At 37.5% G+C, this 16,734-nt stretch overlaps 1 protein-coding gene across 2 annotated transcripts in view; it reads left to right on the forward strand.

Annotated features, from left to right (window-relative positions):
• The window catches only part of Mastl (microtubule associated serine/threonine kinase like), a 38,317-nt gene that overhangs the window by 14,394 nt on the left and 7,189 nt on the right, over positions 1 to 16,734 (forward strand). Inside the window, exons 5-9 of one of the 2 annotated variants that reach the window (XM_021654575.2) lie at positions 5,056 to 5,162; positions 5,588 to 5,723; positions 8,023 to 8,195; positions 10,984 to 12,084; positions 14,396 to 14,537. In XM_021654575.2, coding sequence (XP_021510250.1) covers positions 5,056 to 5,162; positions 5,588 to 5,723; positions 8,023 to 8,195; positions 10,984 to 12,084; positions 14,396 to 14,537 — 1,659 coding nt within the window. The remainder of the gene's footprint in view (positions 1 to 5,055; positions 5,163 to 5,587; positions 5,724 to 8,022; positions 8,196 to 10,983; positions 12,085 to 14,395; positions 14,538 to 16,734) is intronic. The other variant, XM_021654576.2, reaches the window with a different exon arrangement.

The raw sequence follows: 16,734 nt of genomic DNA on the forward strand, positions 1-16,734 counted from the left end.
AATGCTCATATAAAAAACAAATTAACCATTTTACATTATTACTGCCACAGACACACTAATCCATGAGCAAACTACAAAAAAGCAGTTTTTCTAAAGTGATTATATATTGGATTGGTGCTTTCAAAAGAAAATTTGTCTATGTTCTAAGAAAACAAAATATTTTAATTCTCTGATTTTATTTGGAGGGGAAGAGGATAGAGTAACACTAGGTTTATGTTGCCTAGGTTGACCTCAAACTTGTTAAATAGCCGAAAATAATCATGAACTCTTGCCTCCACCTCAAGTGCTGGGATTATAGACATATGCCACTCACTGTATCAGGATTTGATTTCTATGTGCATTGGTGTTTTGTCTGCAATCATATCTGTGGGAAGATGTCTGATCCCCTGGAACTGGAGTCACAGACAGCCATGAGCTGCATGTGGGTGCTGGGAATTGAACCCCAACCCTCTGAAAAAGCAATCTGTATAGCCATCTGTATAGCCCCTTGTGTTAATTTCTAAATACTAAAGGCTGAACTCAAGGCCTTTTGCTGCTAAGCAAGCGTTCTGACACTGAGCTACAATCCTAGTCTATTGATCTGTTGTTTCAGAACTTATTTTAAGGCAGTGGATCTAGAGAACAAAATATAAATGAATGAAATGATCTGCAGCACCACTGTATAATAAATTGAAGCAGGACATTACTAAGTGCATCATGTGTCCAAGCAGAAATAAGTCTCTGGGCCTTTGTTGTTAATAATAGTTTATAAACCTAAAAAAAAAAAACATTATGGAAAGATGATAAATTATCAACTCGGAAGTAGAGTTGATTCTCTATTAAGAAATGTAGAAGAGGAACTGGTGAAATGGCTCAGCAATTAGGCAGAGGGCCAGAAATCAGTTCCTAGCACTGGCTTCAGGTGACTCAGAACTGCCTGTAGCGCAGCTACAGGGTATCTGATGCCTTCTTCTGGCCTCCACAGGCACACACATGCATTTGGGCCTACAGACAGACACACACACCACATACTCTTTAATAAATCTTCTTTAAATAGATGTATTGATGAAGAGAGAGGACATTAGAAGAGGTGAAAAGTGATGTTGGAAGGGGCAAGAATAAGAACAAAGTGTAACAACAGAATGCATGAAGATGCAGTGATGAAATCCAGTCCTCATGTTCTAACTTAAAGGGTTGAAAAACAAAATAAAAGCAAAAGCTGTAGAAGAGAATGCTATACATGGCTCTGGGTAGTATGCTTGCTTAGCATATGCAGGGCCCTAGTTTTGCCCTCCAGCAACACAGATACACATACACCAGAAGGGTTGTATGAAAAGACAGAAATTTCTTGGCTTTCCTTTTGGATTTGTTGTTGTTGTTATTGTGTATATGTGCATGCTATAGGGTCATGTGTGAAGGTCAGAGAACAACTTTGTGAAGTTCTGTCCTTCCACCTTTACAGGTATTCCTGGGATCAAACTCAGGTCACTAGGCGTGATGAGTTAATACCTTTACCCACTGAGCCATCTCACTGGCCCTTGGTTTTGCATTTTTGAGACAGATTCTTGTTCTATATCCCTGACTAGCCTAGAATTCACCATATAGACCAGGCTGACCTTGAACTTTTGACAGTCCTCCTGTCTCTCTAGCTCTGCCCCTAAACACAGGTATACAAGCATGTGCTACCACACACAGCTTTTTAAAAAGGTTTGTTTAAGTAAATGAAGAGTTATATAAAATTGGATCTAAATATTGTAAACTCTAAATTTTAATTGTGTAAAAATACATACAAGTCTATTCCTTAATTGGGTAAAAGTCTTACCTGAGCTGATCAGAAACTTTAGAGTCTTCTAAATCTCACTTCATGTGATTTTTTTTTTTTTTTTTTTTTTTATACATCTTGCCTCAGAAGTAGTATCTGATTGTAGAATGTATGTGAAGTTCCACTAAGGGTGTTTTATAATACATAATATGTTTACCATATTAGTTTTCTTATAGACATTTTTAAATTTTGAAGCAAGCCCAACTCCTAATTAATTACTGGAAAACTGTATAAGGATAATATTGGTAAGTCATTTTTAGTCATAAAAGTAAGGTCTAAAATATATAATTATTACTTTTTTTTCTGTTTCAGTGTGAGACACATGAAATTGGTGTGTTCATAAAGTATAATGGTTTGTCTTAAGAAAGAGCCTTCCTTTGGCCTTGAACTCAGAGCAATCTTACTGCTTCAGCCTTCCAAGAGCTTGGATTGCATGTTGAACATCCTTTTTTTAATTTTTTATTTTATATTTATTTATTTATTAATTACAGTTTATTCATTTTGTATCCCAGCTGTAGCACCCTCCCCATCCCCTCCCAATCCCACTCTCCCTCTTCTCCTATACCCTTCTCCCAGTCCAATGATAGGGGAGGTCCTCCTCCCCTTCCATCTGACCCTAATCTATCAGGTACACAGCTGGCTTCTTTGTCTTCCTTTGTGGCCTGGTAAGACTGCTCCCCACTCAGGTGGAGGTGATCAAAGAGCTAGCCCATGATGAACATACTTTTTAAAGACTTATATGAAATAGAATGACTTCTTGTTTTTTCATCTAACTAAATTAATATAAAGTATTGTATTCAGTGTTGAATTATTTTAAAGTATTATCTTAGTCAATGTTCTATTGCTGTGAGAAACACCAAAATCAAGGCAACTCTTATAAAAAGCTTTTAACTGGGGGCTTGCTTACAGTTTCAGAAGGTTAAGTCCATTATCATTATAGCCAAGAGCTTGGCTGCATGCAGGCAGGCACTGAAGGAGTAACTGAGAGTTTTACATCCTGATCCACAGGCAGAAAGAGAGAGACAGAGACAGAGAAATTGGACCCTGGTGTGGACTTCTGAAAAATCAAAGCCCACCTGAAGTGTCACACTTTGTCAAACACAAAGCCACATCTACTCCAATAAGGCCATACTTCCTAATCCTTTCAAATAGTTCTACTTCCTGATAACTGAGAATTCCAATATGTTGAAACATGTTAATAAAGTAGATCAATTTCTCTCTTGACCTAAGCTTACATATTCATTGATATAAAGTTCCCATAACAAAATTTATCTTGTCTAATTTCAGAGTTTATAATTCTTAGTCTAACAGGTAACATGTTTCATACATGTTTATAATGTATTTTAGTTATATTCACATACACCCTTTACCCTGTCACCCCACTTCCATTGATCCCCTTCATCCTCCCAATTAGTTCCTCTAATGTATCATGTCTTTTGTGTTTTCTTAAATTTCCAGTTAGTTATAGTTGCGCTGTTTACAGGAGTGTGGACCTTCCCAGTGCTGTGTCTGTGTCTGTCTGTCTGTCTCTCTCTCTCCCACCCCTAAGAAACCGTTACCTGCATATAGAGCCTCAGAAAGGCCACCCCTGGCATCATGTTGGTAGGCCCGAATTTTTTTTTTAATTATTATTTCAGTTTATTTATTTTTCATCCGAAGGGTGCCCCCTCACTCCTCTCCTCCCAGTCCCTCCCTTCCCCTCTTGCCTTTTCCCCTAGAAAAGGGGAGCCTTCCCCCACCACTGTATCAACCCTCCCCAGCACATCAAGTCACATCAGGACTGAGCATATTCTCATCCCCTGAGGCCAGGCAAAGCAGCCCTGCCAGAGGGCAGTAATACAAAAGCAGGCAGTACAGTCCATGTTAGAAACTAGAAACACCCCCCTTCGCTTGCCAGGCACCCCACGTTAAGATCAAGCCACCCATTGGATACATGTGTGCCTATATCCAGACCAAGCATGTGCCTTAGTTGATGTCTCAGTCTCTGAAAGCCCCCATTGGTCTGGGTTAGTTGTCTCTATTGGTCTTCTTGTGAGGTTCCTGTCCCCTCCTGGTCCTTCCATCTTTCCCCCAACACTTTCAAAAGAACCCCTGGAGTTCCATTTGGGCCCAATCTTATGTAGATCTTGTTCAGGTGATCATAGTTGGCTTGAATTCAAGAAAATGATAGTAATTCCTTCAAGTCAGAATTCCACACTGAACTCAACCCACTATAGCAGCAGTAGCATGCTTTGCCCCTTCTGTCATGTTCCCTGCACCTTGGAGGCAGGATGTGTGATAGAGATGGCCCCTTCTTACTGAGTGTTGAACAGTTACTATTCTTATCACTTCAATCAGCTAGGAGCATCTGTAATTACTGAGCCTACTATAAAAATAAACTGCTTTAATCAGAGCTGACAGCAGCAATTATCTATGGGCATAAACATAATTACTTTGAAGGTAATTTTATCAGATCCATTTGTCACAATAAGAGCAGTAGGGATTTCCCCCTCCCCAGGACCTATGACATCCCCAGCCATGAACCTTTGACCGAGTTTAGAGTATCGGACAAGGATTCTCTCCCTCAGAGCCGGACTTGAATCCACTCAGAGAATGCTAAGTTACCCTACAACATCCTTGCCACTACTGCACCAATGGGCGTGTCTGGCCTGATCTGGCAGCAGCATTGTATATAGCATCTAGAGCTGAATAAAACAGTTGATGATAATTCTCCCCCAGCAGCCCCTAGACAGAAGGCAGGAAACTCCTAGCTCAATTCCATAGTAGTTTCTCTATCCTACAATGAGAGTGTGATTTGCTCAGCAATAAGGCCTTACAGTCTCATTTTGGTGAACAGCCAACAGCAGTAGCAATTGCTTGTGCTGAGATAATTGATAGTGACCAAGTGTTTTCTAAGAAGCTGTTAGCATTCTGGGTTATTTCACTATATTCCATCTATTCTACAAGACTGTTCTAAAAATCTTTCTTTCTTTTTTTTTTTTTTTTTTTTTTTTTTTCGGTAATGAGACTTGACCCCTGGGCCTTTTTCATTCTCTTCTGGGCAAGACATTCTACCACTGATTTCAAGTAGTTAGTTCCTTGTAAATGTTGCCTCTGCCACTCATAAAGTTCTCTGCATATATGTACTCTACACCAGCCAGTTTGTAGGTAAAGTTCCTAGTATAAAAAGACAGGCAAAGTTCAGAACATGTGGTTATTGATATACTCAATGATAAGCAATGGCTTTAAATATATATTTTCCTTTACATATATAGACATCAATATGATGGATATTCTCACAACACCGTCAATGGCTAAACCTAAGCAAGATTATTCAAGAACCCCAGGACAAGTCTTATCTCTCATCAGTTCTTTGGGATTTGTAAGTACTTAATAAGGAAAACTCATACAATACCTTTTCATGATTACCACTTAAATTTTTAGAGCCTGCTTTAAGATAAAAATAAAATAGACATAAATACCAGGCATGAAATGGCATTACTTTGGGTAATTTTTATATTCAGGTGGTATAGCATCTATTTTCTATATTCATCTGAAGATGAATCTCTTGGTATTTGTTTTTAAATTTTTCTTTTAGTATTCTTTTTCTTTTAAAAACATGTTTATCACATGTAGGTGTGGGTGTGTGCACTACGGTGCACAAATGGAAGCAGAGGACAACTTGTAGAAGCCAGTGCTCTCCTTCCACCACATGGGAGGACCAGGGATGGAAGTCATGTCATCAGGAGGCAGGTGCCTTTATCCTTCACCATCTTACTGGCCCCAAATAATTTTCATTTTTAATAGTACACACCAGTTGGAGAAAAAGATCATGACTCTACAAACATGTTTCCGGTCCCTAAGTCTGAAGCACAACTTCCTCGAGGATTAACCTGCCCTATGTCCATAGATCAGAAGGAGCCTAGCAAACTACTAAACTCATGTGAGTATAAAAGGGTGTTTCATTCCACTAAGTGTATGACTTAAAGAACAAAATATTTCAAAAATTTTAAATTTCTAATAGTATTTAATAACATAAAATGCAAATATTCAGTCTGTGGCACTCCTATATTTTATTATATAAGTGCTATTTCTGACCATTGCAGTAGATTTTATAAGTCTATAGAATAAACCATCTTGCTAATAATGATAGTCAGTTATCTATAATATTGGAATGATGGTTGGATGAATTTCACTATACTTAGATCTATGGAAATTTTATATGTAGAAAGTAAAGTAACTGCAGTGTTGTATGTCCTTTTAAACTTATTTTAGAAAGATTTTCAGATAGTTTATATTTAAAAACACAAAATAAAAGTTGGGTTTTCTTGTTTGTTATATTTTCTTTGTGGGGGGAGTTGTTTGTTTTGTTTTGTTAGTGTTTTGAAACAAGTTCTCAATATCTTGTCCAGGCTAATGTTGAACTATTAGCCCAGACTGGTCTTTAAATGTCAATGCTCTTGCCTTCACCTGAGTACTACAGTTACAGATAAATATCACCACAACTGGTTTCAAAGTAAGTGTATCTTTCATTTAAAAACAAAAGCTAGGTATGGTGGCATACACCTTTAATCACAGAACCCAGAAGCCGCTGGATCCTGAGTTCAAGGCCAACCTGATCTACCTAGAGGATTTGTGTATGAAAAATTAAGTTGGATTAGATGGACTCTGAAATGAAATTCTCTTTCTAGTTGTAAAATGTGATGTTTACTAAGTTATAAAGCTCTGCTTTCCTAAAGTTTAGTGTCATGTTCATCCATTTGTAGAAAGAAAAGAAGATACATGTGTATTAGTTACCCTTCCATTGCTATGATAAAACTGCATGACCAAGGCAACTTAACAAAAGAGTTTAAGAATTTAATTGGACTTCTAGTTCCAGAGGTTAGAGGTCATGATGGCAGAGCTAGGACACACAAATTAAGTGGCTTGAGCAACAGTTGAGAACTCACATCTTTATCTACAAGCCAAGAACACACTGGGAATGTCTTTTGAAACCTCTTTAGAGCCTTACATAATTCATTAAAACCATAACTGTCTTGTGTCTAATTAAAAGTAAAGTGAGGACCTTTATTCAGTCTGCAAATCCACTTGAAAAAGACAGGCATTTGTAATTTCAGCACTAAGGATAGGGACAGCGATGCCTTGGACTGACAAGCCAGCCAGCCTAGGCTGCTTAGCCAGCTCTAGGCCAGTGAGAAACCTTAACTCAAAAAAAAAAAAAAAAAAGTGGGAGCTGGAGAGATGGTTCAGCAGTTAAAGGCACTGACTGCATTTCCAGAGGACCTGGGTTCAATTCCCAGTACCCACATGGCAGCTCACAACTGTCTGTAATTCCACTTCCAGGGTGTCTGACACACTCTCTGGCCTCCACGGGTACTAGGCATACACATGGTACAAACATATGTACAAGCAAAACACCATACATATAAAAATAAAAATAAATAAATACATATTTTTAGAAAAGAGATGATGATGCATGGCACCTGAGATACTCTGCCCCAGACTGATCTCTGGCTTCCAGCTCAAATGCACACACATACACAAAGCTGGGGAGCAACCATTCCTAGCCATTAATGTACAATAAAGGAGCGGTATACTCTAGGTGCTTCCTCAGTTTCCTCAGGTCGTCAGTTTTCTATCATGCAACTTATCAGATCATAGTAACGGAATCCCCTATAGAGAGGTATAGGTGTGAAGTTCATTGGTAAAATGTTTGCTAAACATATACATGGTCAGGAATTCAATCCTGAGAGGAGAAAGCAAATGCCTGTGGCTTTCTACAATTCATCCTGATAAACATTTAAATGTCAACATCTCCAGTCCTGCTACAGCTTTAACATAAATTGAGGGAGGTAAATTTAGTAATATTCTAATCTTAGAGCATCTCTCAATAATGCATACCAACAAATCTCCATTATTGATTACCTCAAAGCAAATCATATTATAGCTCAAAATCAATTTTCTTCAAATTTCTTCTAATTATCTTGGCTTTTATTTTACAAATGTAAAGAGAGTTTGTTTTGTTTTAACCTTCAGAGCATTACATATATTTGAAGCAATTTCTAAACCTGAACATAATAAGAATCATATCACATACACTACCATCCTGTGGACTAGGTAATGCTTACAAAAACTAATCATAATATGTAACATATAACCTGGAAACCTGGAACCTGGAAAGAGTCAGATTCCATAAAGAACTAGTAGCTGTGAAATAAAACAGTATTTTCTTTTTCCTACAGGTCTTGAGAACCTTGCTTCCAATCCGGAAATGCCTGCTAAGTGTCTGACTTCTAATCTACTGCAGTGTAGGAAAAGACTGGGTACATCCAGTACTGGTAGTCAGTCTCATACCTTCATATCCAGTGTGGAGTCAGAGTGCCACAGCAGTCCCATATGGGAAAAAGACTGCCAGGTTAGGAGGAAGTATCTGTAAGCCAAAGCTCATATACATATGAAACCATCACCACCACACCTTACCTTTCCATAGAAAACCCTTAAGGAAATGGCATTGTTACATGAGTATAGTTGAAGTATAAAAATTCTTGGGGGGAAGAGGGAGGTAAGGGAGGACTGGAGGAGCTGAGGGAGGGAGCTTCAATCAGGATATATAATGAATAAATTGTGAAGGAAAAAATTCTCTTTTTCTGGACATTCTATTAAATCCTTGTAAACTCCTTATTTCAGTTCTCATTCTTGTGACACTAGTCTTGCTTAGTGTATGATGAATGATTAAGTGTTGTAGGAAACCAACAGAAAATGTTTGGCTTCTAGGGAGACTTTAATTTCCTTTTGTGATAAAGACATTGAATAATTGAGGGTTTGTTGTTTGTCTACCTACATAATTTTAGAACTTACAATATCTCCTGAACTGTTTACTACCTATCTCACATTTAATGAAATGGAAACTCTTTAGAATTAGCTTTTAAATCATAAAGCTGGAGAGATGGCTCAGAGGTTAAGAGCACTGGCAGTTCTTCCAAAGGTCCTGAGTTCAATTCCCAACAACCACATGGTGGCTCATAACCATCTATAGTGCAATCTGCTGCCCTCTTCTGATGTGGAAGCACACATGTAGGCTGTATAAATAATAACTCTTTTTTAAAAAAATCATAAAGTTAATAGGGGTGTATCCTTTAAAGTCTCTCATTCAGAGCAGTTGTTAGCCAAATGAGTGATGTCCTTTAAATTATTTTACTTAAGCCAAGTTGTGGTGATTCACACCTTTAAACCCAGCACTCAGGAGGCAGAGGCAGGTGGATCTCTAAGTTAAAAGCAAGCCTGGTCTATGGAGTGAGTTCCAGGATGGGGCTACACAGAGGAACTCTGCCTTAAAACATCCCCCAACAATATTATTTTAGTAAATTTACATATTGTTTTTGCTTTTTCTATAAAGTTTTATTAATACTGATAAATACAAAAAAATGATAGAAACTTAAATGTAAAATTATAATAAGTTCTCCATAGAAAGTTGGTAAGATCAAAATAAGTAATTAAGGTTATATTTGCTTCTTATTTCCAGAAATCTGACTTTTCTCATTGATGTTGGATATCTATGTTTTTAAAGTCAATCACAAATAAAACAAGACATCTGGTTCTTTTTCACTTTAGACTTTGCTATAGATAATACATGCTGTACAATAAACAGATTCCTATTCCAAGAACTCTTATTTCCTCTCTTTCATATACTAGAGATCATAATGTGCACTCTTTCCACCTGTGGGTAACTTCACCTTCTTCCTCCTGGCAGACTATATAGTGGAAAAGTTATGATCACAGAGTGATAGTGGACCCTATGGGACCTTCTGATAATACTATACTGATCCCACACTCATCAATTTCATACCAGAAAACTGGGAAATTACAATACAGAAGTTTTCTTTTTTTGCTTAGAACTAAGTAAATTAATGATAGTTGCTAAGTTTGATGTTTATACCTGAAAATAGGCACTGTTAAGGTTGGGGTTGTGTCTTTGTGGTATATCCCTTGTTTGACACAATCCTGAGTTTAGTCTCCAGTACTGCCAGGGAAAAATAAGGTAGTATTAGACACTGCTGGAGATTCATGCTATGAAAGCATTCTTAATAAATTCTTAGGGGCTGGAGAGATGGTTCAGTGGTTAAGAGCACTTCCATAGGATCCAGGTTCAATTCTCAGCACCCACTTGGCAGCTCACAACTCTCTAACTTCTGTTCCAGGGAATCTAGCACCCTCACACAGCCTTACATGCAGGCAAAACACCACAATGTACAGAGAATAAAGTTAACTTTTTAAAATCCTGATTTAAAAAAAAAATCCTACTTGCCATGTACCAGTTTCAATATACACAAAGTTCTGACACAAGTATCTTCAGATTATTTCAACTCAGTCTTCAAGAAAAGCATTTTGTTAGTCCGAAGTTGGTACAGTGGTCACCTAGCAGGCAAAACACTCTGGGCTCAGTCTCCAGCATCACCCAAATTGGGCCTTATGGCACATACCTGCAATTCCAGCCCTGGGAACAGGATTATCAGAAGTTCCAGGTCATCCTTGCTACACCTTAGTTTAAGTCAGGCCTGAGATGCATGAAACTATCTCAAAAAAAATAAAAGGAAGAAAAGAATTCTGTATTTGAGACAGTGTTAATTGACCTTTTTGATTATTTTCTTTTATTTACTTTTGTTTGTTGGCTTGTGCTCTACCACTGAGTTACATCCAAAGCCCCAACAATGGATTTTAATTCCTAGGTATTCCTGGTTTTATTTAATTCTTCATATAGTGACACATGTTAACTATTTTTGGTCTGTAATTTTTCAGTTATTAGAATTTACTCTTGCATTTTGCCATTTTTAAACCAAATTACCATATCCCTATTGCAGTATAGATAATGTACTATATTTATAATATAACCCTACCCTAAAATCTGTCTGAATACATTCTGTTAATTTTTCTTGTATAATATCATGTAGCATGCTATAAAAATAAGTATTAGGGCATAACTTATTAAATTTTAACCTATGTTTCATTTGAAACAATGAATTGTAAACAATGTACTATAGTAAGCTTCCCATACTGTAATTGTTTTTAATTCTTCTGTTTTATCTAAAACAGGAAAAGGTAGCATATTAGTTCATTGAATTGCTTATCACATATAGACAATCATAGATTAGAAGCTTCTAAAAATCTAAGGTTTATAACTGAAAATATAACTTTCTTCCTCTTAGGAAAGTACCAAGTCATCAGGCTGTACAATGATGAGCTGGAATGCAGTTGAAATGCTACATGCAAAATCTACAAATGCCATCGAGACAAAAATGGAGCTTGAGTTAGTGCCTTCTCCCATTCCTGCCACTGGAAGCAATCACATGAATCTCCCTAGGAAATGCTTCTCTGGGGAAACCTCTTGGGAAGCAAGGGAACTGGATATAAATAATGAGAACATGGCCATTGACACGAGACAGTCTGGTTTGCATCAGTCCAATCAATGGGCTATAAAACCTAGTAGTATGTCTGAAGAACAACTTGGTAAAAGACATTTTAAAAGAAATTTCCAATTGGTCGACTCCAGTCCTTGTCAGGAAATTATACACAGTAAAAAGAACTGTATAGAGTATAATGAGCACAATAAGGAAAGGATAGGTTGCTATGCAAATCAAAATACAGGCATGACAACCGAAGTCCAGAACCTTAAGCTATCACTTTGCAGAAGTCAGCAAAAGGACTATGCTAATAAGGAGAACATTGTCACCTATTTAACTGATAAACAAACCCCAGAAGAACTGCATATACCAATGATAGCAAAAAACCTTATGTCTGAACTAGATGAAGATTGTGAGATGACTAGTAAAAAGGACTGCCTAAATTCTAATTTTGTATATTCTGATGATGATAGAGCTTCTAAAACTGTCTGTGTGGATTCAGATTCATCTTTTCCTGGAATTTCTATGATGGAAAGTTCACTGGAAATTCAGAACTTAGAACCAGATAAAAGTGTCAAAGAAGACTCATTTGAAGAATCAAATAATGAAGATGTACTTGTGTTACCAAAGTGCCAAGAAAATTCCTTGCCAAAAGATGATTGGCATTCTTCTATCCAAGACAGTAGCCAAATGTTAGCTCCTTCAAAGGTGTTGAAAACATTAGCCTCTAAAACAAATGTTGTAGCTTTTCGAAGTTTTAACAGTCATATTAATGCATCCATTAACTCAGAACCATCCAAGATGAGCATAACTTCTTTAGATGCTATGGACATTTCCTGTGATTACAGTGGCTCATATCCCATGGCTTTGACCCCTACTCAGAAAGGAAGGTCCTTTATGTCACAGGTATATTACAATCTTTTAGCATTTTATTCATTAGAAGAATAACCTATTAAGATACATACTTTCCTCTCAGCTAGGTTATATGATATTAACTATACAGTTTTGTTGAAAACTTCTCATGAACAAAACTAAAGCTGATAATAATGTTTATTATTCTGAGTATTTTTATAACTGCTTTTCTAAGAAAATACATATTTTCACTGATTTTAACATACTTTGAAATACGAAATTGAAATCTTACTTTTTCTAACATGTATATTTCAAACATTATTTGTCTCAATTTTCTATACTTGTAATAAATCAGAATTTCCGTTTCTTTTATTCCTTTAAAGAGAGCATTATAAAAAGATAAAGCTCCAAATGTAGATTATAACGTTTGGGTTTTCCTTTAAGGGCTTAGGTGGCCCTTAACCTCAGCGCCTATTTCCAGATGCCTGTTAGAATGAAAGCCCCTCTGGTACTGGTTTCACAAGGTTGATATTAAACAACAGTTACCTTCAAAACCTTTTAAGGCTCCTTAGTAAAAAAAGTGACAATTACTTGGTTTATCTCACATGTTGTCTCATTATTTTTCAATCATTTTGCCAGTCATAGCTTTCTTACTTGTATCAATCTAGGCTGTCCAGGTACATTCCTTTAGTGGATTACTGTCGGTTATTTTTTCTTTTTATTAATTACAATTATTTTTATTTTATTAGTTTCATTAATTTTAATTACACTTTGTATCCCACCTGTAGCTCCCCCTCTTCCCCTCCCAATCCCATCTTCCCTCTCTCTTCTCCACCCATGCCCCTCCCCCAGTCCACTGATAGGGGAGATCATCCTTCCATTTGATCCTAGTCTATCAGGTCTCATCAGGAGTGGCTGCATTGTCTTCCTCTGTGGCCTGGTAAGGCTGCACCCCCGTGAGGGGGAGGTGATCAAAGAGCAGGCCAATCAGTTCATGTCAGAGACAGTCCCTGTGTCCACTACTAGGGAACCTACTTGGACATTGAGCTGCCATGGGCTACATATGTGCAGAGGTTCTAGGGTATATGCATGGATGGTCCTTGGTTGGAGTATCAGTCTCAGAAAAGACCATGTGCCCAGGTTTTTTTGTTCTGTTGCTCTCCTTGTGGAGCTTCTGTCCTCTCCAGGTCTTACTATTTCCCACTTCTTTCCTAAGATTCCCTGCACTCTGCCCAAAGTTTGGCTATAGGTCTCAGCATCTGCTTTGATTCCTTGCAGGGTAGAGACTTTCAAAGGCCCTCTGTGGTAGGCTCCTGTCCTATTCCCTGTTTTCTCCGTCTTCTGATGTCCATTGTCTCTGCCTTTCTGAATGAGGATTGAACGTCTTACCCAGAGTTGTCCTTCTTGATTAGCTTCTTTAGGTGTACTGATTTTAGTATGTTTATCCTATATTATATGTCTAACATCCACTTATGAGTGAGTATATACCCTGTGTGCTTTCTGCATCTGGGATACCTCACTCAGGATGATCTTTTCTAGTTCCCACCTTTTATGATTTCCTTGTTTTTAATTGCTGAGTAGTATTCCACTATGTAAATGTACCACAATTTCTATATCCATTCCTCAACTGAGGGACATCTGGGTTGTTTTCAGCTTCTGGCTATTACGAATAAAGCTGCTACAAACATGTATGAGCAAATGTCCCTGTTGTATACTTGAGCATATTTTGGATATATGCTTAGGAATGGTATAGCTGGGTCTTGAGAAAGCACTATTCCTAATTGTCTGAGAAAGAGTCAGATTGATTTCCAAAGTAGTTGTACAAGTTTACACTCCCACCAGCAATGGAGGAGGGTTCCCCTTTCTCCAGCATGTGTTATCACTTGAGGTTTTGATCTTACCCATGGGTGTAAGGTGAAATCTCAGGATCATTTTGATTTGCATTTCCCTGATGACTAAGGACGTTGAGCATTTCTTTAAGTGTTTCTCTGCCATTCAATATTCTTCTTTGAGAATTCTCTGTCTTATAAACCTGTAATCTTAACTCTTGAGATTTTGAGGCAGCTGATCATGGGTCTAAAGTCTGTGTGGGCTATATTGTAAAACTATTTCAAAAGAAAAAAAAAATTTTGTTCTTGGGCATTTTAATCTTTTTTTTTATAATCATGTCTTACTGAAATAATTGATGTTATCTGAGATAAGGACCTTTTCATAATTATAACTAGCATGAGTCTGTTTTTAAATTCCTGATTGAGGATTTGAACACATCTTTTATACATAGAGACTTTTTCTTGTTGCTTCAATACTTTTGTTCATTTTTTAAAAATTAACATATTTGTTGTCTCTTGAACTCTCCTTGAATTAGCAGACACCAAATCAGGTCAAGTTGGGAACATCATACAGAACTCCAAAGAGTGTGAGAAGAGGGGCAGGACCAGTGGATGATGGACGAATTCTAGGAACTCCAGATTACCTGGCACCTGAGCTCTTACTGGGTACAGCCCATGGTAAGTTATATAGTATGTGTCTTAGGTCTCACATTTATCAATGGCTGCATTATGCTTTTATGCGAAATTGTTTTAAATTTATCTGTATTCACATGGTTCCTCTTCTCCCATAACATCCACACTGTGGGCATGTGGTTTTTTGTTTATTTTTGCTGTTTGAGACAGGGTCTTACATGTAGACAAAGCTGGCCTCGAACTCTTCTTCCTTTCTCTTTCAAAAAAATTCTTCTTTCTATATTCTGAAGTGAACTGTATTCATCTGCCAGGGTTGATATCAGAAAATACTACAAAGCAAGTGGCTCAAAATGCAGCCAAAATGTATGCTTCACAGATCTTAAAGTCTGAAGTCTAGAGTAGACTTTTGAAACTTGAAGGACAATCCTTCCATGATTTGCAACCTTGTGGTAGTTTCCTGGCCATCTTTGATATAAACCTATTTCTATTCTTTATATGTGGTGCTCATCATGTAACTGAGGATCACCTCGAACTTCTAATCCTTCTGCTTCCAGCTCTAGAATGCTAAGACTTGAACCCAGGGCTTCATACAAGAAAGGCAAGCACTGTAAAAACTTACCTACATACCTTACCTACCATAGTGGGGAACTTGAGAAGGCTCTCTGTGTAGGCTTGGCTGTCCTAGAACTTGCAATATAGACCAGGCTGGCCTTGAACTCAGAGACCAGCCTGACTCTGCCTCCTGAGTGCTGAGATTAAAGGTATGTAGCACCTTGCCTATTTTCCTAATTATTTTAATTATAAGCATATTAATCCTATAATAAAAAGAAAAAACAATCAGACTGAGGTTATCTGATATTTTTCCGACAGTATGAATGAGGCTTCCAACACTTGTGGTACAAAAGCATTTGGCCTCTGCCTGTACAAAATGTGATCATTTGGCCATTATGGGAACCTGTGAATGAACTTCTTAGAAACAAAGTCCACATCTGTATTAGAGATTCTACAAGACCAAATGACTGAACACTGTGATTAAGGAAAGTTAAGATATTACAGACCAGAGCCAAACTGGACTATTTTTAGTGCTTTTGAAAGCCATTCACTGCCCACCTGTATGTCTGGCCTAACATACAGGTGACCATCAAAACCTTTAAAATGTGTTTCAGGAAAAAAAAAAAAAAAATTTAAAGCAAAGAAAAAAATGTGCATGCTTGGCAAACCACTAGCTTCCACAATACAAAGGCTTAAGAATGTCATCAGATAGCATCTAAAAACAGTAACTGAGGTTTTTTTCTGCTTTTCTATGACTCCCTGTGCACACCATCAGCATATTTGGTCAGTGTCTGACTTACAACTTTCTTTGTTCTGTAATTGATACAGCAGCATATAACCACTTCTACAGTGGAACATGCTTTTTTCTTTCTTGAGACTTTATTTTAGGTGTATGGTGTTTTGCATTACATGTACACATGTATGTATGTACACCATGTGTACATGCCCGGTGCCTACTGAGGCCACAAGAATGTACTGGATTTGTAACTCCCTGGAGCTAGAATTACAGATGCTTGTGAGCTGTCATGTAGGTGCTGGGAGTGGAACCCAGGCCCTCTCGAAGAACAGCCAGTGCTCTTACCACTGAACCCTCTCCTCAGACCCGGGACATGTCCTTCAAGGCATACTAAATCCATATGCCTGAGTTGTGCTCATTCAAATTTGGCTACAGAATAGGTAAGAACTATATTTTTGCATCAACAAAACATATAGTAAACCTCTATTTAGGGCATTCAGTGATTACCAGGCTTTCCTTCAGTTAGTACAAATATTGTCATACCTTGGGTGAAACACTTGAAATACAGTATCATTTAAATGTCATGGGGTTTTTTTGTTGTTGTTGTTGTCTTTTTTGTTTTGTTTTGTTTTGTTTTTTTTGAGTTTTGGTTTCTCAGTGTAGCCTTGGCTGTTCTGGAATTCTCTCTATGATAGGCTGACTTCAAACTCAGGAGATCTGCCTGCCTCTGCCCCCTAAATGCTGGGATTAAAGGCTTGCGCTGCCACCCCCTGGCTTATGTTGTTATTTCTTGACTTAAAAAGTCTACTTCAGAAAATATTCTTTAGTGTAAATATACTTATTCACTGCATTTTAAAATCTGGCATTCATAAAATATTTTAACAACAGAGGTTATTAACCAACGAAAAAGTGGCCTTAAATTTAAAAGTGGCCTTAAATTTTAAGTATTTGTGG

The sequence above is a fragment of the Meriones unguiculatus genome, chromosome 7 (assembly GCF_030254825.1).
Source record: "Meriones unguiculatus strain TT.TT164.6M chromosome 7, Bangor_MerUng_6.1, whole genome shotgun sequence".
NCBI classification, from domain to species: domain Eukaryota; kingdom Metazoa; phylum Chordata; class Mammalia; order Rodentia; family Muridae; genus Meriones; species Meriones unguiculatus.